This window comes from Choloepus didactylus, chromosome 27 (assembly GCF_015220235.1).
Source record: "Choloepus didactylus isolate mChoDid1 chromosome 27, mChoDid1.pri, whole genome shotgun sequence".
Classification (NCBI taxonomy): Eukaryota; Metazoa; Chordata; class Mammalia; order Pilosa; family Megalonychidae; genus Choloepus; species Choloepus didactylus.
The window spans coordinates 14,892,047-14,918,464 of record NC_051333.1 but is presented as its reverse complement, the minus strand read 5'-3'; the positions used below and the strand labels follow the sequence as shown (position 1 = coordinate 14,918,464).

Genomic DNA, 26,418 nt, shown 5'->3' with positions numbered 1-26,418 from the left:
AGGACTAGACTGTAGTTCAGCATGCTGAGTCCTTTACCTAAATTATCTCATTATTTCTAAAGAACAACCCTCCCAACTACCTATGATTATCCCCCTTCAAATTATGGAAATCAAGGTCAAAGAGATTGGATAACTTGCTCCAAGGCACAAAAATCATAAAAGATGAGCCAAGAATCAAACCTAGGTTTACAGAATGCCAAAGGCCATCCTTGATGGCTAGGAGAGATCCTTAGGGTTATTTTCATTCTTCATTCATTGTTCACTCATTCATTTCACAAATATTTAGGTCATTGTGCTTGATTGATATTCAGGAGAGTAATGAACAACTCAGGCAAAATTCTTGCAGTTTGGAAGTTGCATTCTATTAGAAGGACACCAACAATTGAGAAGTAAACCAAGTACAATAATAATGATAATGGAAATTAATAGGGTGAAATGAGCATGGGTGGATGGGACTGGGAGCTGCTTTTCATAGAAATACATAGTTCCGACCAATATGAGGACCCACTGCCCTCCAAGGGACATCACAACCAGATTCATTGTGTTTAGAATCCTTATTTTCCTTGGTAATCGCCCCAATTACAAGACCCTCTAATCATCTCAAGTTCTCTCATCTCCATAATAATACTCAGTGTTGTCTTGCTTTGCACAACTCTTGCCTCCTTCTGTCCTTCCAGAACTCTTCCACCCTGGCAGCTATGAACTTTACATTGAATTTTCCCTCAAACTCTTAAATAAAACTAACTCTTTCCCAAAAGATAATCCCCACAATCCTAAATGAGGGCTCTTCATTCCCCCACTAGCAAAACACCTCAAGGTCTGCAGGAGGGGAGGGGTAGTCAGGATATGCTGTGGAGACAAATGAGCCCAAATGTCTCATTGGCTTGCCACAAAGGTGTAACACTCACCTTCTCGGGTCACGTGTCCATCAGGGGCCAGTGGGACTCTACTCCACGTCCTCATTCAGGGACCCAGGCTCATGGAGCAGCCTCTGAAACGTTGCCAATCTCCTGGCAGAGGGAAAAGAGCCACAGGCAGCCATAAACTGGTCCTTGAAGCATCATCTCAGAAGTGATGCACATCATTTGAGCTCACATTTCATTGGCGAAAGCAAGTCATGGCCAAGCTGGACAACAATTGGGTATCTTTCAGGAGGAACAGCAAATATTGTGAACGGTAGTGCAATCCGCCATTCCCTGGTGCCCTAATGCTGTTTCCAGATATTATCATTATTATTCCTTTTCTATATTCCCATTAAAAAAAAAAAAAAAAACTTGCCCCATTGAAGTTAATGCTATTGAGCTATATTGAGAGAAGCATCTCCTCAACGTACTTCTAAAGTCACATCTCAACCCTGTTCTCTTCTTGGCCTTCATAACCTCCCTAGAAATCCCAGAGTCATACTTAGCTCCCTGCTCTCGCTGACCTCCATGTTAAATATTTTAGAATGTCCTGGAGGGTCTAAATTTGCCACTTCCCTCAGTCCTCGCAGAAGCCACCCTCTTCCAAGTCATCACCATCCCTCACCTGATCTATAACTGTAGGAACCTTCAAAGTGGTCTCTCTGCCTCCAGTCCAGCTCCTACGATTTATTCACTCTACCCAACAGCCAGAGTGGATCCATCCCCTCCCCTGCTTCCGCCCTTCAGTGGTTCTCCCATTGTCTGTAGGAGGGAGTCTAAAATCCTTAGCCCTTCCTAGAAGCTCTCATCGGTAGACCTCCACTGCTGTCCAGCCTCAGATCTTGCCAACGTCCCTGTCACGCTAAGGTCCAGCCACATGGCGCATCTTTCAGCACTGCGAATTCACACTTAATTACTTCAGGACTTTCACAATGTGGTTCTCTTGGCTTGCAACTCTTCTGCTCACTCCTCTTCAACCTTCAGGTCTCAAGTTCCTCTCTGATGCCTTCAGAACTAGTGGGTTCTTTCTGTTCATGTGCTCCTATGGCACCCTCTACTTCCTCTTCTGAAATGCTCAACACACCTAATCAGTACTTGTTCAGTGCTTTGCCTGCTCAGCCAGACTACAGGCTACACGAAGGCAAGGGCTGCTTCCTTGGTTGCTACGTATCCAATATAGTAATTGTGCTCAGTAAATCTTTCTTAAATGAAAGGCTGAATTTGTCATGCATAAAGGATAGGGAAGGAAATGGATGATGGTTAATAGACCCAATTACCTATGATTATTTTTGCTTCTTGTCTTAATAAAGAAGGGCAGGGGAGGGCTGGGAGCAGAGCTGCCTGTGCCACCTCTAAATCACCCGTTAGTCCTAAATTCATCTAACATCATTCCCCTCCTGTATTTCCTTCTAGGCTTCTAGAGCTCATAAAATGCCTTCCTTATCCATGCCTTTTTAAATAAATCCTGTTCCATGTCTCTCCTCCTCCTCCCTAACTCCTGCAGCTCCCGCTTCTCCCCCAGTCCTCCTTCCCAGCCCACCCCCAAGTTCTCAGCATTAAACCACCCTTAGACTCCCACAGATCCTTCTGGAAAAATCCAGAGCATCACCCAGATGTTGCCTGTCCTCAGACTCATTCCAGGGTGTAAGGACTTGAAACCGTCATAAGTAACACCCAGGAAAAGGAAACATAAGGACGGCTAAGTGAGACACATGCTAGGCCCGGGCTCGTTAGCTCTGTCTGCCAAACCAAGCTGTAATACTGGTGTGATGTGAACAGCTTTGGAAAGGCACCCTCGCCCCCACGTCAAATCAGAGTTCTTCCCGTCAAGCTAAGATGGTGTCTGAAATTATAGCATTGGAGACATGCCTTGGTTTCAGGATATTATCTGTCTTTCAGAGTTCTCTGAATAAAAGAAATAACTATTGCATTAATGTGTGAATAAATTTTTTGTTCATGCAAGTCAGAGACTGGGTACAATTTAAAAATGAAATGAATAGATACAATGAACTGTATGTAAACTAGCTCCCTAATTCAGTGAAGAAGGATGAGGAAGTCCTGGTAGACTGGACACCTGGGCTCTCCTCTCAGCTGTGCCCCTGCTGTAGGAGAAGCAGTACCAGGTCTGGAAGAGAAATCAAGGAGAAGGTTTCCAAACTGCAGGAATTCATACCCCAAAACAGCCACAAATTCTTTGTGGGACTAGAAAGCAGGCCTAGTGGACAGGATGATAAAAAGTAGTAGTAACAGTATAAATGAGAATTTTACTTTCCAACTTTGAGCACTGCAATGCAATTTTTTTTTCCAGCAATGCAATTTTAACGGAGGGATGGTGTGCTGGTTTGAAGCTGTTATGTACCCCAGAAAAGGCCCTGTTCTTTTAATCCATGCTTGTGGGTGCAGACCTCCTGTGGGTGGGACCTTTTGGTTAGGTTGTTTCAACTGAGATGTGACCCAGCCCATTCAAGGTGAATATTAATCCTTTTACTGGGGTCCCTTGAGAGGATAAGAGAGATGAAACCAGGGGAAGCCACATGGAGAAAAAGCCCCCAGAGTTGCTGAAAGAGAGAGAGAACCACTGAAGCCAGAAGCTGGAGGCAATGAAACCTGGGAGAGAAGGACCAGCAGACGCCGGCCATGTGCCTTCCCATGTGACAGGTGTCCTCCTGGTGATGCCTTAATTTGAACATTTTCACAGCCTTAGAATTGTAACTGGTAAGCTAATAAATCCCCATTGTTAAAAGCCAGTCCATTTCTGGTATATTGTATTTCAGCTGCTTTAGCAAACCAAAACAGATAGTAGAAAATTCGGGGCATAAAACTTGTTCAAGGAGCAGGTGCAGCTAAATATCTGCCAAGATGGAGAATCCCAAAGGGAAATCCCTCAGCCTCAGTTTTTTGTTTTTTGTTTTTTTTTTTTCAATTCAGTTTTATTGAGATATATTCATATACCATACCATTATATACAGTATACAATCAGTTGTTCACAGTATCATCATATAGTTGTGCATTCATCATCACAACCAATTTTTGAATATTTTCATTACTCCAAAAAAAATTAAAATAAGAATAAAAATTAAAAACACCTCATCCCCCCATCCCACCCTATTTTTCATTTAATTTTTGTCCCCATTTTTCTACTTATCTGTCCATACACTGGATAAAAGGAACGTGTGCCACAAGGTTTTCACAATCACACAGTCACACCATGTAGGCTACATAGTTATACAATTGTCTTCAAGAAACAAGCCTACTGGGTACAGTTTCAGTTTCAGGTATTTCCTTCTAGCTATTCCAATACACTAAAAACTAAAAAGGGATATCCTCAAAGCACATAAGAATACCCTCCAGAATGACCTCTCAACTCCATCTGAAATCTCTCAGGCACTGAAACTTTATTTTGTTTCATCTCTCTTCCCCCTTTTAGTCAAGAAGACTTTCTCAATCCCACAATGCCAGGTCCAGGATCATCCCCAAGAGTCATGTCCCACATTGCTAGAGAGATTTATACTCCTGGGAGTCATGTCCCATGTAGGGGAGAGGGCAGTGAGTTTACTCGTTAGTGAGCTTAGAGAGAGAGGGGCCACATCTGAGCAACAAAAGAGGTTCTCTGGGGGTGACTCTTAGGTAAAATTATAAGTACGCTTAGCCTCTCCTTTGCAGTAACAAGCTTCATAAGGGCAAGCCCCAAGATCAAGGGGTCAACCTACAAAATTGGTAGTCCCCAGTGCTTGTGAGAATATCAGGAATTCGCCAGGTGGGGAAGTTTAAGATTTCCACATTTTTCCCCAGTTCCTCAGGGGGGCTCTTCAAATACATTTTTATTCTCTGCCCAAAGTACTCTGGATGGGGTTTCACACTAACCTGTACAAACCTTCCAGAGCTCATTCCTATTCAAAGTTCCATGTAATTATGGTGTTTGAATAAATTGACTGTATAAGTTAAATTATTTAGTGTGCTGCAGAAAATGTAGATCCTACACCAAATAAACATCTCTTCCCTTGGTCTCACACAGAAACTGAAGTTTTAAAACACAGTCAGGATTGTCCTTTACCCTTTGGCCTGAAGTGCCCTAGTCCTAACTAGATCTGCTTCATTCATATCTCTAAGTGAAGTCTGGGCTCTTTTTCAGCTTTTTTAACAGTTGCTGTATGTGCTAATACAGACATTCATATCTGCTGAGCTCTAGCTCTGAGTCTCAGGTGTCACACAGATACCCAAAGTTCCAGAGACCAACCAGGTTATACACAAGGAACTTGGCATCTCAGAGTTTAGAGATAACCATTACAACTCAGGAATAGATGTGACTGCTGTAAGAGCTTACCATCTAGGTACCTTTACAATAAGTGTCCCCTGATAACCTGTGCTCTAAGATGCAATTCTCATCAGCCTCATTTTTGCTTAGTGTGGCCCTAAGGAGGAGTCCGTCTATTTTCTCCACAGGTATGTGACATATTGTTATGGAACAGTTGTGCTAGGTCCATACTATCGGCATGGAACATTTAGTGAATGTCTTTATACATTCCATGGTAGGATTGGTTGCAAAGTTTAAAAGGTTAAATTCTCTGTGTCCTATGACTTTTTTTCTTTCAACTTTTTATTTTAAAATAATTTCAAACTTATAAGATAGTTCCAAAACTAATACAAACCCAATACAGAGAACTCCAATATACTCCAACCCTCTCCACTGACCCAGACTCACCAATTCTAACGTTTTGCCACATTTGCCATATCATTCTATCTATCCACCTAACCACCCATCTATCTATCCATCACTCAATCTGTCAATCTATTTATCAGTCTATTTTCTGAACATTTGAGAGTAGTTTGTATACATCATGCTCCTTCATGTACATTTCCTAAAAGCAAGGATATTCACTTATGTAACCACCTTAAGTGCAGTTGTGTCATATGATTTTTGTATGCTTGGGCCGAGATAGAGTTATACTGTCCCCTAGGCACAAATTATGAATAAATTATTTTGGACACTTTGTGCTGTGTAAGTAATAGAGTGGTCATTTGCTGACGGAAAAAAAAAAAGAATAAATGAAGGATGGTGCAAGCCACAAGTCCTGGCTGTGAAGTGTGTTTCCTGTGGATTAGATACCAGATGTACTCATTTCTAGGGCTGCTGTAACAAAGTTTCACTGGACCTAAGGGACACCCTGATTCAGTTTGGCCCCACATTAACTAACAACAACATCGTCAAAGGTCCTATTTACTGATGGGTTCACACCACAACAACGCAGATTAAGACTTGAACACCTCTTTTGTGGGGTACGTGATTCAATCCCCAACAGATGCCAAACGGTCAAAAGGGTGGGTGATTGTGTTGCTTATCAAAGCCAGCGTTCCTTAGCCCCACCCACCCCTTTATACTCTGCTTTTATTGTAGAGGCTGGGAATCGACAAACTGTATTTTTCTCTTTTAGGTTCTACCAAGAGGGGGCCCCAGAAGGAAAGAACAAAAGGCTGAAAGGAGAAAAGTATTTGCTTCTTCCAGCTTTGTTTCCTGTTCCTGTCACTGACACCCTAGCGATGGTCCTTCACCCTGGCGGTGGCAGTTGATTCCTGTTTTTCCCATACTCCCAGCTCATTTTGCTTTCTCGGACACATCAGCACCAGCTGTCCAATGCCCTCGTCAGGGGCCTGGGTACCTGCTCCCCAGGGGTATCACACCAGCCTTCTAGATTCTAATGACCCCAGCTTCTTCCCTTTGATCCCCCAATCCTAGGAGTGAAAGCCAGTTTTGGCATCAATTATCTCTGGCTAGTGCAGTATTCCCCTTTTGTCTTCTGAGTCTCCCAACACCTGTTTAACCAGTTTCTCAGTTAAAATAACTGGTTCAATTTATGCTGTACTAGCTGGTTGATACGCTTGACCTCCTGCAGCCATAGGACTAGTTTTTGGCCAGTGGGATGTGAGCAGAAGTAATGTGGGCAATTACGGGTCATTCCTTAAAATGAAGCTACCTGCTCCATACTTCCAGTTTCCCTCTTCCCACAGACTGAAACATGGATTTGGTAATGGTGAGACAGCTTCAGATATATCAGTCAGGAAAATGCTCAAGGCAGAGAAGTAAGAAAGACTGGCTCTGAGTACCTGATAAACTCTTGGAACAAGGCCACCTACTCAGTCTGGGAAGTTCTGTGAAGTAAATGTCTTCTGAGATATGTGTTCTGTGCTCTTAATGTTGCACTTTAGCCCAAACCCTAATATAGAAGGCTTTTGTTTTTAATGCAGACATCTGAAAAATTACATAATATAACACAAACAACTCTTGAGTTAAAAAAGAAAACATAAAAGAAATAAACCCCATAAGTGAATGGCAATAAATGCACTACTTTATTACCTAAAACAGTGTTTCAAGGACAATTTTCTGCCTTGATTTGTATCAAAAAGGAAAGGTTGTAAACAAATTTAGAGAAGTCTTAACTGTAGAACCCAAATATGAAACAGCAGAGAAAAATCTAAGAAACAAGAAGGAAAAAAATGTAAAAGAAGAAATCAATAAGGTAAAAAAATGGAGACGAATTACATGGCCAAAAGTTGGCTATTTGCAATTCTAATAAGATGGAAATGCTTCAAACAAGAATGATCAAGAAAAAAATAAAAGTGAAAGACGATGCAAATAAAAACAAAATGTATGATGAAAAGGGGGAAATAACTACAAGCATAAGATATTTTTAAAACAATAAAATTCTGAATCATATAAACCAATAAACCAAATAAACCAGTTTCATGAAAACTTTGATGAAGTGGACAAATCTCTGCAAGAATACAAAATGCCACCACCAAAACAAGAAACAGTAAACTTTGAATAGACAACCAATAAAGAACCTGAAATTTTAATTAAAAAGAAGCCCCAGAAGGTTTAACAGGAGAGCTCTACCAAATTTTCGTGGAACAAAGAACACCTGCCTTATACAAATTACTGAAGAAGAAAAAAAAAAAAAATCTGCAGCCAATTAAGCCGACCGTCCTCGCTCCCTGTGGGGGCTCAGAGCACAGTGGCTGCAGACAGCAGCCTCCTTAGTACTGGCTGTGGCCTGTAGCTTGTACCGGTTGCCCTGAGGGACCTTGGAGACAGCCCTTTCGTATTGATGGTCCCGCCCTGACCTCGTGTCTCCAATCTAGGCTCCAGACAGGAATGCAAGGTGCTTTTGGAAGGGCCCAGGGTACAGTGGATAGGGTGCACATCGGCCAAGTCATCATGTTCATCCTCACCAAGCTTCAACACAAGAAGCATGTGACCCAGGTGCTGCGGGGGTCAAGTTCAAGTTTCCTGGCCATCAGACAATCCATAGCTCCAAGAAGAGGGGCTTTACCAAGCATAATGCTGATGAATTTGGAGACACGGTGGCTGAGAAGCACCTCATCCGGGATGGTTGTGGGACCAGACATCCCCAGTCGTGGTGCTTTGGACAAGTGGCAGGCCCTGCACTTGTGAAGGCTTTGCCAGCACTGCCCTCACCCGACTTGTGCCCACTAATAAACTACTTCCTGGCCATCGAGGGGAAAAAAAAAAAAAAAAAAAAAAAAAGGGAGAGAGAAGAAAAAGAAAAAGGAAAACTCATTTTATGAGGCTAATACGTCCTGGAACTCATTTTATGAGGCTAATACATCCTCGATTCCTAAACGTAAAGGGGATTATTTGGGAAACGAACATTATAGGCTCATTTTACTTTCTAAACGTATATGCAATAAGATCTTTAAATAAACTAATGCAATAATGTATTAAAACCAAAAATGAAATATGATCAGAGTAGGTTTTGGTAAATATCATAAAAGTAACAATGTAATGAATTACATTGTAGAATAAAGGAGAAAAGTCACATGATTACCTCCCTGGATACCCATCAAGCCCCCCAGAAGTGAAGCTCATATTATGGGAGCCAGGGGATTCTCAAGACTGACTGCGGAGGCTAGGGAACCCAGAGGTGGTGGGGAAAGCAGACGTGGCTGCGGCATCCCCAGGGACGGTTAACCCATCTTCCCAGACGCCTTTTCACCGCAGAGGCCGCGCCACCGGATCGACCCCTAGCTCGCAGCACCAGGTGCCGAGGGCGGACTACATTTCCCAGCGTGCACCTCGGGCCCGGGACAAACCCCCCCCCCCCCCCGAGGCCCTCCGGCCGCCGGGTCCCAATCCAGACAGCGTTCGGGGCTCCGGGACGTAACCCCAGTTCGCTTTGCGACGCGCATCCATTACCGTCAACCCCACCCAAAGCCCCCACTCTGGCAGGGGCTGTGGGGAGCGCTGGTACCCTCCTCCATCCCTTCTCCAGGCACTCGGCCCACAGGGTCCGAGGTCGGGCTTATCACCCGGGAGGACTCCCCCAGCCCCGCGGGGTCCCCAATGGGGCCCGAGACGGGCAGCAGGACTCTGGGGGTTCGGGGGCGCTGGGAGAGGGCCCAGAGGCCACGCAGCCGGAAACTACAACTCCCAGGCGGCACCGCGGGGCGGCGGCGGCGATTACGTCACGCGGGCCCCGCCGGCGGCCCAGGGAAGCGGCGCGGGCGGGGGTAGGGGCTGGGGCTGACAGGGAGGTCGGTGCCGAGGATGGGGGCCGCCCGGCCGCCCAGCGCGTGAGGAGGCCGAGGGGCGCGCCACCCCACCCCGGGGCGGGCGCCCCCTGGGCCTCGCCACTCCCCCGCCCTGCCCGGCGGCCGTGGCCCGGGATGCGGAGCCGGGGGCCGCCGGTGGAGCTGCGCGGGGTGAGAGGCGCGGGGAAGGGGGCGGCCTGCTTCCCTCGCCCTCGTCCCCCACCGGCGGGCCCCGGCGGGAATTCGGGAGCCGTGTGGCCAGGCTCTCTTAGCACCCTGACGTTTGGGGAGAACAGGTGAACCCACTGCCCCACCCCCACTCTGCCCGGCCTGGGCAGCTGAATCAGAGGGGACGATCCTGCCCTTTTAAAGAGGCTTTTTCTTGCTCCTGCCGCGGGCCGCCCAGCCATGGCCCCCAGGAGCCCCCCAGAACCCACTGGGACTGCCCCCCACCCTGGCCGCCGGGGCCCGCCCTCAGCATCCCGCCGGCAGCCTGTGTAAAGCGGTCTCCCGCAGCCCCCGGCCCCTCCCCCATGGAGGAGGAAGAGGGGGGTGCGGCCAAGGAGTGGGGTACGACCCCCGCGGGGCCGGTCTGGACCGCGGTGTTCGACTACGAGGCGGCGGGTGATGAGGAGCTGACCCTGCGGAGGGGAGACCGCGTCCAGGTGCTTTCCCAGGACTGTGCCGTGTCCGGCGACGAGGGCTGGTGGACCGGGCAGCTGCCTAGCGGCCGTGTGGGCGTCTTCCCCAGCAAACTACGTGGCCCCCGGAGCTCCCACCGCGCCCGCGGGCCTCCAGCTGCCCCAGGAGATCCCCTTCCAAGAGCTGCAGCTGGAGGAGATCATCGGTGTGGGGGGCTTTGGCAAGGTCTACCGGGCCCTGTGGCATGGCAAGGAGGTGGCCGTGAAGGCTGCCCGGCTGGACCCTGAGCGGGACCCGGCAGTGACAGCAGAGCAGGTGCGCCAGGAGGCCCGGCTCTTCGGAGCCCTGCAGCACCCCAACATCATTGCCCTTAGGGGCGCCTGCCTCAGCCCCCCACACCTCTGCCTGGTCATGGAGTATGCCAGGGGAGGCGCCCTGAGCAGGGTGCTGGCCGGTCGCCGGGTGCCCCCTCACGTGCTGGTCAACTGGGCTGTGCAGGTGGCCCGGGGCATGAACTACCTACACAATGATGCCCCCGTGCCCATCATCCACCGGGACCTCAAGTCCATCAACAGTAAGTGGTGTCCTCCCCCAAAACTTCCTTCCACAGAACCTTGCAAGGCCAAGCCAAGGTGGTGGGAAACAGGCGAGGGACACCAGAAGACCATGTGTGAGGTCAGGAAGAGGCAGCCATTACCTTCAGGGCTGGGTGGGGCCGGCCTTGTCCCCACTGAGGGAGGAATAGGAGGCTCAGAGAGAGTGAAGGACTTACTCGCCTTCCTGGCTTCAGAGTCACAGTAGCTCAGTGAACGCTGTCAGAGGCCTGTGTTCTCTGCTGTGAGCCTGTCCTCATGGCGCTCGCTGTCCAAGCTATGATGCCAGTGTCCACCAGGCAGAGACAAAAAGCAACTAAGCTGGAATCAGGGTTTCTCATCGCAGCACTGTTGAGATCTTGGGCCAGATAACTCTGATGTGAGGGCTGTCTTGTGCATTGTAGGCTGTCTAGCAGCATCCTTGGCTTCTGCCCACTAGATGCCATTAGTATCTCCCTGCCTGCTCCCAGTTATGACAACGAAAAGTGTCTCCAGACATTGCTGTATGTCCCTGGGAGTGGGGGGAGCAAAATTGCCCCCAGTTGCCTGGAGTCCTCCTGGGCCTCCTGGACCTCTGCCCCAGCTGACTGAGACAAACTGGGAAAAATGATGGAGGAGAAAAACGGATGTAGGAGAGGCTTATGTGAAAGTTCCCAGGCTGCCTGGCCTATCACAGACTCTCAAAAGTTGGTTGGTTGATTGAAAGAATAAATGAATGAATGAATGAATGAATAGTGCCAAATGGAAGGGAAAGTTCTCCAGGACCCACATCTAGATTAAGAAGCTTCTCATGGTGTCAGCAAATATTAATTGAGCATCTATTAAGAAGAGCAGGGACCAAGATAGCCATGGCTTCTGCTCTTACAATACTCAAAAACTGGAAATTTCATCCATTCATTCGACAGATATCTCTGGAGTGCCTGCTGTGTGCCAGACCCTGTCCTGGGCCTTAGAGATACAGCAGGGGAAAATCCTACCCTCCTGGCTCTTCCATCCTTCCTCTGTGCCACTGTACTCCCTTTCATCTCTGCGTTGTTTATTCATCCTTTCATTTGTTATTTACTGAGCTAGCTCATGTGCTAAGCAAGGGGAATCAAGAATAATTGAGGCCAACTTGTTGCGCACCCTCACATAGCTCACCCACAAGAAATGTGAGGTTCCCCTTTGCTCTCAGCCTTCACCTTTCATCTGTTCCTGAATCCTGTCACTTTTACATCTTGAAATTTGTTTGAATCCATCCTATTATTTTTTAAAGTTTGCGCAGTGTCACGAGTGGTAATCTTGTCCCTTCTTTATAGCCCACCAGCACCAAGTGAACTGGGCCACCCCCACCCTTGAACAGAGGGGCTGAGTCTTCCTCACCTCCCAGGCCTGCCATTTGTACACTCAGTGGGTAGCCAAACCCTGTGCCAGGGCTGGGGAACTGAGCAAAGCAGACGTGGTCCCGGCCTTCCTGGACGCTCAGGCCACGCTATCTCCTCGGAAATGCCAGGTGGATGGAGGCAGGACCGCTGGCATGCTCCTCTTGAAAGCTGGAGCCCCTTCCTGGCCTTCGTCAGCTCTGCTGATTCACAGCCAGCAGGTGGGGTATTCGGATCCCCCACCTGGACTATAGTTGAAAACTATGGAAAACTATACTTTTTTCTGTAGCCAATGCCACCTGCACAAAGGGCTGGTGGGGTGCTCAAGGCCAGGACTTCCTGATGGGGCCATGGGACCGCTCCTGCCTGAGGCAGTGGAGAAAGGGCCTCCATAGCACTGCTTCCCTAGTCACCCTTCCCCAAGGATGAATGTCATCTAATATCATTCATTCATTGGTCCATTCAACAAATAATTCTTAAGCATTGTAATATGTATAGATATTTCAGAGAGCAGCAAGGGCTCTGAAGCAGATAAAGGATAGGGCAGAGGGAGCCATTTTAAATTTGATGGTCAGGGACGGCAACATTTGAGCAAGGAGCGAAGAGGACTGAGCTTTACAAAGGTCTGGGGGAAGCTGGGACAGCAAGGACAAAGGCCCTGAGGTGGGAAGGAGGGTGCCTCCTTGGAGGAGCAGCAAGGAGACCGGTGGGGCTGGAGCAGCAGGAGTGAGGCAAGGAGATAGTAGGGGCCAGGTCAGCTAGGACCTTGGGGGCCATGATGAGACTTTGAATATTTTTTTAAATGTAGTAAAAGCCATTAGAGGATTTTAAGAAGGGGGTGGCATGATCATAGTATCTTTAAAGGGTACTGGTTTAGGCCCAGCCTGGGTGATGCAGAAAGAAAGTGTAAGACTAGGGAATGTTACCTCTGTTACTGCTGACAACACAAACAGGAGAGGTGGGGACCCAGGAAGGGAGGGCCTCTGGAGAGGTAGGGTCTCAGAAAGTGTTCCGGTTTGCTAGTGCTGCCCTTTTGCAAAGCACCAGAAATGGAGTGGCTTTTATAAAAGGGGGTTTATTTGGTTACAAAGTTACAGTCTTAAGGACATAAAGTGTCCAAGGTAAGGCATCAACAATAGGGTACCTTCACTGCAGAAAGGCCATTGGCATCCGGAAAACCTCTGTTAGCTGAGAATGCACGTGTCTGGCATCTGCCTGCTCCCAGGTTGTGTTTCAAAATGGTGTTCTCCAAAGCGTTGCTCTTGGGGCGTTTTGTCCTCTCTTAGCTGCAGCTGCTCTTCAAAAAGTCACTCTCAGTTGCTCTTGGGGCGTTTGTCCTCTCTTAGCTTTTCAGGAGCAAAAGATTGCTTTCAAAGGCCATCTCCAAAATGTCTCTGTAAGCTGCAGATCCTCTCTCAGCTCCTGTGCGTTCTTCAAAGTGTCCCTCTTGGCTGTAGCAAGCTTGCTCCTTCTGTCTGAGCGTATATAGTACTCTAGTAAACTAATCAAGGCCCACGCTAAATGGGCAGGGCCACACCTCCACGGAAATTATCTAATCAGAGTTATCACCTATAGTTGGGTGGGTCACATCTCATGGAAACACTCAATCAAATAATTACAATCTGATCAACACTAATAAGTCTGCCCACACAAGATTGCATCAAAGATAATGTCATTTTGGGGGACATAATACATTCAAACTGGCACAGGAGGCTTCCAGGAGGTAACGTTTAAGCTGGGATTTAAAGAATGGGCAAGATTGCCAATGGTGTGGCCTTGGGCAATTTACTGATCTTTCTAGCCCTCAATTTCTTCATCTACCAAATGGACATAATGATAGAATTGCCTCGTTATTCTTAATGGAGTAATAGTAGTCAAGAATGGTAAAGGGTAGGGTACAGAAAGAGGGCATGATTATGGAGACATCACACACTAATAACAGCTTACACATTTAAAGGACCTACTGTGCTTCCAGAAATAAGCTTTACTACAACCATATAAGGTAAATACTAGCATTACCCTACTTAACAGAGAAGAAAACCTAGTGTCAAGAAAGAGAAAATAGACACAAGGTTATGTAGCTATTAAGTGGCAGAGCTGAGATTCACACCCGGGAAATTCTCTAAATACTTTAGGGCCTCTGTTTGATAGATGGCAATAAGATATCATAGTTAAGAGATTGGGCTCTGATGACCAAACTAGTTCAAGTCTTTGTACCACCGTTTTCTAGCTGTGTAATCTTGACTTCATCTCTCTGAGCCTCAGCTTGCATGTCAATGAAATGGGTTGTTTGTAAGTTAATTCATGTAAAGGACTTTGCACGGTACCTGGCATTTAATAGGCCCCCGATAAACATTAATCATGATGATTTTTATTAATTGTAACCCTAGGCAGCAGATAAGCTAGAAACATTCAGTATATTTAGGGGATGTATCAGTCAGCTTTTGTCACAATAATGCTGTGTAACCAACCACCCCCCAAAACTCAGTGGTTTAAAACAACAATCCTTTATTATTGCTCATACGTTTGCAGATAAGCTGACATGGGCTGGGCTCAGCTGAGGAGGGGCCAAGGCCTGTTCCCATGGTGAGGGCAGAAGCACAAGAGAGCAAACAGACTTGTGAGGTCTCTTAGGCCTAGGCTTCCACCTCATTTCATTGGCCAAAGCAAGTCCACGGCCAGCCCAAAGTCAAGGGATGGGAAAATACTCTGCCTCTTTAGTGGGAAAAACTGCAAAGTTTTGTGGCAAAGAATGTGGCTACAGAAAGGAGGAAAGAATTAGAGCCATTAATGCATGAAAGGCCAACCATGCCCATCCCTCATGCTCATGATTTGCAGCTCCCACTTTTGAAGTGGTTGGGAATTCAAGACCTGGACCAAGGAGGACCAAGGCCTTGGCCAGTGACCTCTCATTGAGCTCACAAGAGCTCAAGATGGAGTCAGAAGGCAGGAAATCCAGGGGACGCTCCCTACCCACTGCTGGGAGCCTAGGGCAGGGATTAGACCTATGTGGAAGGGCTCATGGTAGGTTCTAGGCCAGGAAAGGAACTGATGCAGAGTGGGGCAGCTCAAGGGAGGGGAAGAGAACAAGTAGGAGATTCCAGCTGAGGCAGGGGCAGGACGCTCAGGTCTGCAGCAGGTTTGGGGTGACCCACCTTTCTTCCTGCCCCACAGTCCTTATCCTGGAGGCCATTGAGAACCACAACCTCGCAGACACGGTGCTCAAGATCACAGATTTCGGCCTCGCCCGTGAGTGGCACAAAACCACGAAAATGAGTGCCGCGGGAACTTACGCCTGGATGGCTCCGGAGGTTATCCGTCTCTCCCTCTTCTCCAAAAGCAGTGATGTCTGGAGGTGCTGAGAGGCAGGGGGTGAGGGGGGGGCAGTGTGGCAGGGGCAGATCCTGGCTGCCTACAGGGGCACGTGCTGGCAAGGTCAGGCCACCAGACAAGGGCCAAGGCAGTTACCTGCTCTGCTAGCAGAACTGGCAAGTGAGGAGCGACTGGCACTGAAATTAGAAATTCCAAATATATAGGTTTAGGATGTCAGCACTAAAACGCCCCTCAGACACCAATACAGTGTCCCCATTTGTCAAACCAGGAAACTGAGGCCTCTGGAGGCAACCACTCATTCATTCATCTATCTGTCCATCCAACTTTACTGGGTTCTAGGCATGCAGCAGTGAACAGAAGTAGACATGTTTCCTGCCCTCAGGGTAAATAAATAAATACACATGAAGCTAAAAAAGTTTTGTTTTTTTTTTAAGTTAAAATTGTAAACAAACAAACAAACATTTAAGATATTAAGTAAATACATGAGTAAAAGTACCAGATAGTGTTAAGTGCCAGGAGGGTGATAGAAAAAGGCTTAGAGGGCTCCTTTGGGTTAGATGGTCAGAGAAGGCTTTTCTGAGATGTGATACTCTAGCTGAGTTCTGAATGACAGGAAGTCAGCCTTGCAACTTTGGGCAAAGAACTTCCCAGGCTGAGGGGCACCTACTGTAAAGGCCCTGAGGTGAGGACAGAGCTGGCATGTTCAAGAAACAAAGGATGCCCCAGTAGCAGGAGCAGAGCAAGCAAGGAGAGTGGGAAGAGATGATGTAGGAGAGAGACCCTGAGGGCCCTGTGATGAGGGACTGGACTTCAGATTTTGTTGTAAGTCTGGTGGAAAGCCATTAGAGGTGGTTCCGAATGACATGATCTGGTTTCGCATTGTAAAAGCTCCTTCACTGGGTTGCGTGGAGAATGGATTGTCCGGGACGGGAGTGGAGGCAGGAGGGGAAAGAGGAGGCCTTTGCAGGCACTAGCAAGAGTTGATGGTGGCAATGGAAAGTTCGACCCAGGGCCTTCTCCTCAGGTGGAGCCAAACCCAGCTCTCCCCACTTACTGTCCCTGTCAGTCCCCAGCTGAGGCTCCAGATGGACCACATGGCAAATAAATGAGTTTTGGGCAGAGACAAATCAGACAGGAAGTCTCTGACTCAACCTAGAACAGAGCAACCCTTTGGGGAAGTTCTGACTGACTTTCCATCAAGCATTCATTTATGAAACGAAACAGTTGTTGGAGCTGTATTTCTGCTGCAAGGAATAGAAAACCCAAAGTAAAACAGGACTGAAATTTTTTCTTTCTCTTGTAAAGCCCAGGACGGATTCATGCTTCTTCTATGTCAGGGTCCTCAGCAGAAGTGTTGTTGAGTTTCAAGCAGGATAAGTACCCTCCTGTGCTTTTCAAGGTGCTAAGAATCCATGGCTCCTAGCCACCAAACATCAGTAGCATTCCCCAGTCACTGTGACAAATCAAAGTGTCCCCACAGGTTTTCAGGACCATGGGAGAGATGGTGGGACCTGCCACCTGCAGTTGAAAATGACTATTATTTTCTTCCACCTTATATGGCTTCCATTCCCAAGTTTGCTTCTTGGTATAAAATGGCTGCTTGAGCTCCAGCTTTTATGTACACATTCCAACTAGTAGGAAAGAAAAAGGTCACTCTCCTTAAGGACACTTCCTAGAAGTTAGTTGCCCACTCCACATCCTCATTGGCTAGAATCGTAGTCAATGGCCATACCTAGCTGCAAAGGAGAATAGAAAATTATTTCAGGCAGCATATGCACAACTCAAATTCACCAGTGCTGTTGCTAAAAAAGGAGAGAATGTCAACTACACGGGGGTAGGAGTTGTGTCCGTCTTGTTCACTGCTGTATTCCCTCTGCCTAGAACAATGCCTGGCACACAATAGGCACTTTTAAATATATGCTGAATTGTTGAATGAATGAATGAGTAGATGTTGGAAGAGAGAGGGGATCTGCTACATGTTAGGCACATGGTGAACAGGATCCAGAGGATGAAGAGTTTCCTGGGGAAGATGGGTGCCAGGTGATTGTGACACCGTGGTGCCTGCTCCGGTGTTGCGTAGCCATCAAAGACACTGTCACGGGCATTGGGCAGACTTGAGTCTGCATGTGGCCCTGTCACTTACTGGCTGTGTGACCTTCAGCAAGCAGCTTAACCTCTCTGTGCCTGCTCGTCAGATTAAATGGGGTTCATGCTGATACTTCTGCCTCCCGGGGCTATTGTGAGGATTACTGAGGGTGTGTTAGCACAGCACCTGGCCTGGAGTAAATGCTTTATAAATGTCAAATTGTTTTGTTAACTTGCTTGGAGAGGTAAATGTCACAGGGTTTGTGGGAACATAGAGGAGGGGCCTTGAATCCAACTAGAGACTGTGGAATCAAGGAAGGCTTCCTAGAAGAGGGACACCTGAGTTGAGACTTGAAGGACAAATTGTTACCCAAAGGAGAATGTTCTAGACAAATGGAACAGCAGGTGCAAAGACCAGAGGTTAGGGAGAGCAGGGCTTGTTCAACTGTACAATGTGGCTACAAGATGAAGCTGGAGTTTGTATGGAGACTGAGAAGGTTTGGAGGCAAGACTGTAGGGGTCATCAAAGGTCAAGGCTTTGGGTGTCATGCTTAGGAGGGTGGATTTCCCAGGAGGCACTGGGGCTCCACTGAAGGTTCTCGGGCAGGGATGAGAGGAGAGAGGCAGAACCAAGGAGAGACACCGGAGAACTACCCCTGCCCCATCGTTTGGACGAGCCGATGGAGATCAAACCTGGTCCTTGTGGCCTCATCTGCCAGGGCTGGATGTTGGGGTGAGGGAGGCCTGCCATGGAAACAGGGGCAGGACTGGAGTACAGTGAGGACTGGGGTGGGCTGCGGCATCACCCCTTCCTCTCCCCCACCTGCAGCTTCGGGGTGCTGCTCTGGGAGCTGCTGACGGGTGAGGTCCCCTACCGTGAAATCGACGCCTTGGCCGTGGCATATGGCGTGGCTATGAACAAGCTGACGCTGCCCATCCCCTCCACGTGCCCCGAGCCCTTTGCCCGCCTACTGGAGGGTGAGCCAGGGCCCTGTGGAGGGGGTAGGCTCAGCTTGCAGTGGCAGGGGCCCTTAGGCCTGACCTCTCACCTTCACGCCCTTCCATACCAGTGGGCCAGGAGTGAGGGAGAAGGTTCTGGAATCCATCAGACCAGGAACAGTCTCCTCCACAGTTGGCTCCATGGCCCCAGAGCCGTGTTCTGGCCAGGCCCACAGATCTTGACAGCATCCTGTTAGGAGGCATTAGCCTGGGGTTCCTCCCTGACCCGTGGTTCTACCACCAGCCCCTCCTTAGGGGGGCAGGTCACTGGGTTTCTTTCCAGAGAGTGAAATATTGCCAGGAGCTTGCCTTTGAATTCTCCTCCCCTCACCCCCAGCTCCATGGAAGCCGTTGTCCACACTCCCCTGCAGTCCTGCCTTCCACTGAGCAGGCAGGATGCCCCAGAGCATGGCCACTGATACCCCCATCCCCCACCACTGTTCCCCCACCCCACACCACCCCAGAATGCTGGGACCCAGACCCCCACGGGCGGCCAGATTTCGGAAGCATCTTGAAGCGACTTGAAGTCATCGAACAGTCAGCCTTGTTCCAGATGCCGCTGGAGTCCTTCCACTCGCTGCAGGAAGACTGGAAGCTGGAGATTCAGCACATGTTCGATGACCTCCGGACCAAGGAGAAGGTGGGAGCAAGAAGCAATGTGGGAGGGGGGAGGGAGCAGGAACCCTAAGTTCTGAGGTCAGAGGCCCTTCCCTTGAGCCCCAACTCTGGGTCCATGTGGGGCCAAGAAGGCCATTTTTGCATATTAAGAGAAGATCCTCCAGTGGTGGATCAACAAGAAAAAGGCACCCCAGAGTAAAGTACCGACAGGTGACACTGCATGAGGTCTCGGATCAGCCTTAAAATACGAGAGCAAAAATGGAGGAAGGGAGAAAGAAGGTGATAAATGAAACAAGATTTACAAAGTCTAGGTAATTGTTGAAGTTGGATAATGGGTACATGGGGCTTTACTATCTCTCCCTGAGTTTGTGGATGTTTGAAGTTTTCCAAAATGAAGAGCTAAAAAGTGAAAAAACAGGAAACAAAAAAGAAAAGGCACCCCTTTCTTTGGGCTACAGATTCCCATGCCCTGGCACCCACCTCACCCCACAGCAGGGTGCCCTTGTCGGGGGCACCAACCAGACCCAGCAGCCCCGGGTCTGTCCCCTGAGGCCCGGGTGGCTGAACAATCCACCGCCTCTTCTCCCCAGGAGCTCCGGAGCCGGGAGGAGGAGCTGCTGCGGGCGGCCCAGGAGCAGCGCTGCCAGGAGGAGCAGCTGCGGCGGCGGGAGCAGGAACTGGCAGAGCGCGAGATGGACATCGTGGAGCGAGAGCTGCACCTGCTCATGTGCCAGCTGAGCCAGGAGAAGCCCAGGGTCCGCAAGCGCAAGGGCAACTTCAAGCGCAGCCGCCTGCTGAAGCTGCGGGAAGGTGGCAGCCACATCAGCCTGCCCTCTGGTACCCACCCACATCTCTCGAGCATCCCCCAGGAGGCTGCTGGGAGCATCCCTAGCTTGGGGTTTCTCGTTCCCATTCATGCATGCTTGCTTGCTTGCTTGCTTCATCTATCTATCTATCTATCTATCTGTCTGTCTATCTATCTATCTATCTATCTATCTCTATTCCTTCCTTCCTTCATTTTTACTTTGTTGTCGCTAAATATATCACAGTTACAGAAAATGACCGGAAAATGTGCAGCTTAATGGATTGTTATAGTCACCCCATGAGAGCAGAGAGAACCTGGCAGCCACCCCAGATGCCCTCTGCAAGCTCCCTCCCAAACACAGCCCCCTAAGGTTACCCCGTGAGTAACCACTTTGTTGACTTTCAGGAAAATCAGTTCCTTACTCTTCTTTACTTTATCACCCAACTATTTGTTTTTAAATGTTTCTTGTAAGTCTCTTTTATTCTGCCTCTTTTTTACCCCTTGCCAATAGTTTGTGGAGGCATAGTACTGTTTGTTCTGTAGAGTTGGCCGCAGTCTGGATTTTGCTGCTTGCACCACCATGGTATCATTTAACGCGTTTCTCTGTCCCCTGGATTTCCTATATTTTGGTATTAGGTTTAACTCTGTGAAATTGCTGACATTTGACCATTTGGGGCCTAAAAAAACAGCAGTTTCACTTGGACCAACCTAATAGTTGGCTCTTAGGCTTAATCAGATTCCAGCTCCGGTTTAACTTTTTTGCGTGTGGAGAGCCTGCGTCCTGGCTGGTGGTGTGTTCCTCCATGAGAAGCACAGGACTTCTGGCTGTCTCGCTCTCTCTCTCTCTCTCTCTGATGTTACAGACCCTTGATCTTTGTTCAAAGCCCCATAGCACTGGCCAATAGAGATAAAAATGCAAGCAATACCTGTGTAATTTTAAATTTTCTAGTAGCTGCATTTAAAAAGATAAAAAGAAACCAGTAAAATCAATTTTAGTAACATATTGTATTTAACCCAAGATATCCAAAACATTATGGTTTCACATGTAAATCAATACAAAAAATCGCTAATGAGAGGTTTTACCTTCTTTTCTCACACTAAATCTTTGAAACCCAGCATGTATTTTATATTTACAGCACATCTCAATCTGGGCACTAAATTTTCATTGGAAATACTTGATCTGTATTTTGATTTCATAAAATTTGTACTTGAAAAAGTAGATTAAAATACCCAGCTTGTCTGAAACTTGCTTAAATGTTTCCAATAATAGAATTGAGCATCGTTTTTGTTTGTTTTTTTAATTTAAACTTAAATTAATTACAATTAAATTAGGTGTAAAATCCGGTTCTGCAGTTGCACCAGCCACATTTCGAGTGCTCAGTGGCTGCCTGTGGCCCCCGTATTGGACATTGTGGCCCAAATCCTCAGTTCATCAGGGCAGCGGCTCGAAGTGTGCATGTGCATCTGTGGTCCCCGGCGGGCCTTGTGGAAGCACGGGTAGATTTCAGGGCCTTGCCCCCTGAGATGCTGCTTCAGATAGGGCCAAGAATTTGCACATCCACCGGGCTTCCAGTTCATGCTGATGCTGCTGGTTTGGGGACCACACTTTGAGTGGGGCACACTTTAGGGACTACAAAATGGTGGCACTCCCATTCCATCATTCCTTCCATCCTTCGACAAAGGGTCCTCACCTCCAGTGACCCCATGGAACTGTTTGCTTAAGAGTCTCCCTTCCTTCCTGCAGGCTTTGAGCATAAGATCACAGTCCAGGCCTCCCCAACGCTAGACAAGCGGAAAGGATCTGATGGGGCCAGCCCTCCCGCCAGCCCCAGCATCATCCCCCGCCTGAGGGCCATCCGCTGTAAGTAGCTGCCACACCCCTAACCGGTCAGTCAGACGTCAGCAGACTTCCCGGAGCACATGCCTTGCACCAAGCCAGGGGTGCGGTGGGGAACAAAACTGGCCAAGTCCCTTTCCCCGCTCTCATCCAGGGGAAACAGACAATAAACAAGGAAACAAGTCAGGAAGCACCATACTTTCTAGTAGTCATAAATTCTGTGAAGGAAACCAGGGAAGAGAATGAAAGAAAAGGCTTGCGATGTTAGATCAGGAAGGCTCTCTGAGGAGGTAGGGTTTTGAGCAGGGATCTGCGTGGTAAGGAGCTAGACATGCTAAGGTCTGAGGGAAGAGTGTGGCTGACAGAGGGAACAGCAAGACAAAGGCCCTGAGGAGGGAACAAGTGGGGCATGTTTCTCAGCCAGGAAGGCCAGTTTAGGGTGAACTGAGAGGGAGAGCAGTAAGTTTGGGATCAAAGGGGCAGGCAGGGGCCAGGCCTTGCAGGGCCTTGTAAGCCACAGTAGGGAGTACGGGTTTTATTTGAAATGCAGTGGGCAGTCCCTAGAGGGCCATGAGCTAGGCTGTGATGTGATAAAATGTACCTTTTCCCTCTGGCTGCTGTGGGGAGTTTGGATTGTAGGAGGGAAGGCAGAGGGCCAGTGAGATGAAGGTGGCTGGACCAGGGCGGGACCTTGGAAAGGAGAGATGGCCGAGGATGGGGACCACGTGGCTGAGGCACAGCCATCCGGGTTTGGTGGTGGATTGAAGGACATGAGGCTGACTCCATTCTGCCCCATCAGGTCCCCCTGGCCTTGCCCACACCGCCCACTCCCCTGGGCCCCTCTGTCTGGGCACCTGTACCAGCCCCAGGAGCTCAGGCTAGTGGGAGACTGAGACAAATACCAACCTTATGGTGTAGTAAATACTGTCATTCGAGGACATCCCAAGTGTGGTTGGAACAGAGGAGAGAGCGGGTGACTCTCCAGGGGCTCACTCCAGGGCTGGACACTTGTCAGACAGGCAGTCAACCAGGCTGGGAAAGGGACTGAAGGCAGGGAATTCCCGGTGAGGGTACAGCCTGGGCAAAGGCTTGGAGGTGTCACCATGCCTGCCTAGGGACGGATAGGCACAGGGTCTCAGCCATGGCCTCCATGGCACTTGGCACCCATGCCTGCAGTGTCTCTGCCTCCGTCTCCTCTCGCCCTCCGCCTGCCCCCTCCCTCCGTCCCAGCTGCACTGGCCACCCGGCCATTCTGTGGACATGCCAGGCAAGTCCCTCTGTCTGAAATACTCTTCTCCCTCATATCTTGTTGACTCTCTCCCTCATCCCCTTCAAGTCACAAATATCTCGTCAAACATGACTCCCCAGGCCCCTGACCCTGCTTTTATATTTCCCACAACACTTGTCACCTTCTAACCTCTGCCAGATGTTACTTACTGGTTATGATTATTGTTTATTGTCTGTCTGTGCTCTCTGAGGGCAGGGATTTGTGTCTGTTCTGCTCCCTACTCTCTTCTCAGCCCCTACCACAGTGCTTGGCACATAGTAGGTGCTCAGTAAAAATCTGTGAATGAATGAATGAATGATCGAAGGGTTAGGCTGTGAAGAGCCAAGGGAGGGAAGGCTGAGGCAGTCATCAAGGTGGGGCCACAAATGCCAGGCTGAGGAGCTGGACTTCTTGTCCTGACAACATTGGGGAGCCATGGAAGGCTTTATAATAAGTAGGGAAGGATCATGACTAGGGTTAGAAAGATCCCCCCTGGGTTCCCAGGTGGAGGGTAGATCCAGGGTGGGGAGAGTGGAGGCTGGCAGCCAAGCAGGGGAGACTCTAAGACCCTGTAACCAAATGGCCTTTCTTGGCCCAGTGACTCCCATGGATGGTGGCAGCGGCGGCAGCAGCGGCAGTGGCAACAGCAGCGGGGGCAGTGGGACATGGGGCCGCAGCGGGCCTCCAAAGAAGGAAGAACTGGTTGGGGGCAAGAAGAAGGGCCGGACGTGGGGGCCCAGCTCCACCCTGCAGAAGGAGCGGGCTGGAGGAGAGGAGAGGTATCGGCACAGCCATGCCATGGGTGCACCCACCACCCCAGCCATGGGAGCCATGGGGCTGACTCCCACCCCCCATCTCTCGGTGCCCCTGCAGGCTGAAGGGCCTGGGGGAAGGAAGCAAACAGTGGTCATCAAGTGCCCCCAACCTGGGCAAATCCCCCAAACACACTCCCATCGCCCCCGGCTTCGCCAGCCTCAATGAGATGGGTAAGGGGGTGAGAGTGCCTGTTAAACAGGGGCCGAGGTGGGGGGCAGTCCCCGGCCAGAAGGAAAACTAACCCAGGGTGGAAGGGGGAATATCACGGGGCCAGCTGGTAGGAGGCACCCCTGAAACAGGTCAATCCGGGAGGCGAGGGGGACCCTTCCTTCTCCGAGGCTTTTGGGGGGAAGAAGACTCGAGAATGATGCCTACTGGGACATGGAGGTCTCGCCATGGAGGGCTCACAGGGGGTGTTCCCTTGCCACCAAGTCCCGGGGACCGCGGAGCCAGGGGCCAGCCCCGGAGCCGAGTGACCCCCCTCTCCCGGTTTGCAGAGGAGTTCACCGAGGCGGACGGAGGCAGCAGCGTGCCCGCGTTCCCCTACACCACCCCGTCCTATCTCACGGTGCCGCTGCCCGCCCAGCCCTCCCCGGGGACGCGGGCGCCGTGGGAGCCGGCGCCGGCCGCGACCCCCGCCCGGACGGGGCACGGCGCCCGGCGGCGCTGCGAGCTCGCCCTGCTGGGCTGCGCCAACGCTGCTGGGCGCCGTGGGCCTGGGCGCCGACGTGGCCGAGGCGCGCGCGGGCCGATGGCGAGGAGCAGCGGCGCTGGCTCGACGGCCTCTTCCCCCGCGCCGGCCGCTTCCCGCGCGGCCTCAGCCCGCCCGGACGCCCTCCGGGCCGCCGCGACGACTCGGCCCCCGGCCCGGGCCTGGCGCCCTCGGCCACCCTCTTGTCGCTGTCGTCCGTGTCCGACTGCAACTCCACGCGCTCGCTCCTGCGCTCCGACAGCGACGAGGCCGCGCCGGCCGCGCCCTCCCCGCCGCCCTCCCCGCCCGCGCTCGTGCCCTCGCCCAGCGCCAACCCCCTGGTGGACCTGGAGCTGGAGAGCTTCAAGAAGGACCCCCGCCAGTCGCTCACGCCCACCCACGTCACGGCCGCGCGCCCTGTGAGCCGCGGGCACCGGCGGACGCCGTCGGACGGGGCGCTGGGACCGCGGGGGGCGCCCGGGGCCGCGGGCCACGGCCCTGGTGAGTGAGGGCCCCGCACCCCCACCCTAGGTCCAGTGCCTTGACCCACTGCGTGCCTAGGCGGCCGCTTCCTGCTTCTCCTGGTTGGCTGGGGCAGGGAAGGGTCTGTGTCCCCACGCACTGCTGGAGACTTTGTGGGTCCCTGAGGGGACTGAGACACAGGGTGAAGCAGGACTTACAGACTCTAATGCCTGCAGGGGCCAGGGAGGTGACAGTAACAAGGGCAACGATGATAATTGTAACTCACGGTATGTGCCAGGCTCTGCTCTGTGTACTTTAGTTATTAGCAAGGACAGAGATGGTGGTCAGGGATGGGATTTATCACGCCCCTCCTACTGGGCACTGTGCTAGTGCTTTAAGAGTGAGGTGGTTTTACCTGGTCCTCCCCCATGATCACCCCCTTCAGGGATGGTGTCAGGCCTGTGGGCGCCCACCAATTGTATCTGGGTGCACCCAGCCCAGTGGAAGGCCTTGGGGAGGCTCTGAAGGGTTGAGGAGTTTGTCCAGAGTCGCAGTCCGAGAAGTGAGTAGCTGGGAGCGGTCAGGGTTGAGCTGTAAGTCCCTTGCTGCTGGGTACAGAAGGCCGCTCCTTGCTGGAAAGTGGGCCCAGCAAGATCCATGGATTTTTCCAGAGAAGCCAGAAATTCTGATTTTCATGTGTAAGCTCCAGGCTCTTAAACACCATCTTCCACCCCACCCCACTCAGCTCCCAATTCTCTTACCAGGCCCTCGAGAGCCCCTGGACTTCCCCCGCCTGCCTGACCCCCAGGCCCTGTTCCCAGCCCGCCGCCGGCCCCCCGAGTTCCCCGGTCGCCCCACCACCCTGACCTTCGCTCCACGACCTCGGCCAGCCGCCAGCCGACCCCGCCTGGACCCCTGGAAGCTGGTCTCTTTCGGCCGGACGCTGAGCATCTCACCTCCCAGCAGGCCGGACACTCCAGAGAGCCCTGGGCCCCCTGGCACGCAGCCCACGCTGCTCGACATGGACATGGAGGGGCAGAGCCAGGACAGCACGGTGCCCCTGTGCGGGGTCCATGGCTCCCACTGAGGCCTGCCCACCACCGCCCGCCTGGGCAGCCATGAATGTAGCGCCCCAGGCCCTGCCCCAACCTGCCGTGCCACAAGACAGGGAGGTCCTGGGCAGGATACTCACTCTATTTATTGGGGAAGGGGGGAGGGGGGCACTTAATTTATTCCTTTGTACCCCAGGGGGTGGGGCCCCGTCCCAGTCCTGCACTTGGGAGGGAGGTTGGGCAGGGATACTCAGGGACAGGGCATCACGGGAGATTTGGCACAAAATGCAGCATTAAAGGTGACCCCTGCCCCCTACTGTGCTTGGTTGTGTGTCTGTCCCCAGCCACTCCCACCCCACTCTCCCTTCCTGCGCCTTTCTGTGTTTCCGAGGTCCAGGGGTAAGACCC

General features: G+C 50.7%; 1 protein-coding gene and 1 non-coding gene across 2 annotated transcripts; both read left to right on the top strand.

Moving 5' to 3' along the window:
* Positions 1-7,860: 7,860 nt before the first annotated feature.
* LOC119521978 lies at positions 7,861-7,994 on the top strand. The gene has a single exon (XR_005214446.1). It is a non-coding gene; the product is annotated as a small nucleolar RNA SNORA70 (small nucleolar RNA).
* A 1,474-nt stretch (positions 7,995-9,468) lies between these two features.
* Positions 9,469-26,404, top strand: MAP3K10 (mitogen-activated protein kinase kinase kinase 10). The gene is given in 13 exon segments (XM_037819820.1): positions 9,469-10,201; positions 10,203-10,665; positions 15,220-15,400; positions 18,293-18,441; positions 18,927-19,102; positions 19,671-19,917; positions 21,630-21,746; positions 23,588-23,768; positions 23,863-23,975; positions 24,303-24,499; positions 24,501-24,551; positions 24,553-24,997; positions 25,723-26,404. Coding segments are annotated over 13 exon segments (2,862 nt in total). The 5' UTR covers positions 9,469-9,982; the 3' UTR covers positions 26,046-26,404.
* The last annotated feature ends 14 nt before the right edge of the window (positions 26,405-26,418 follow it).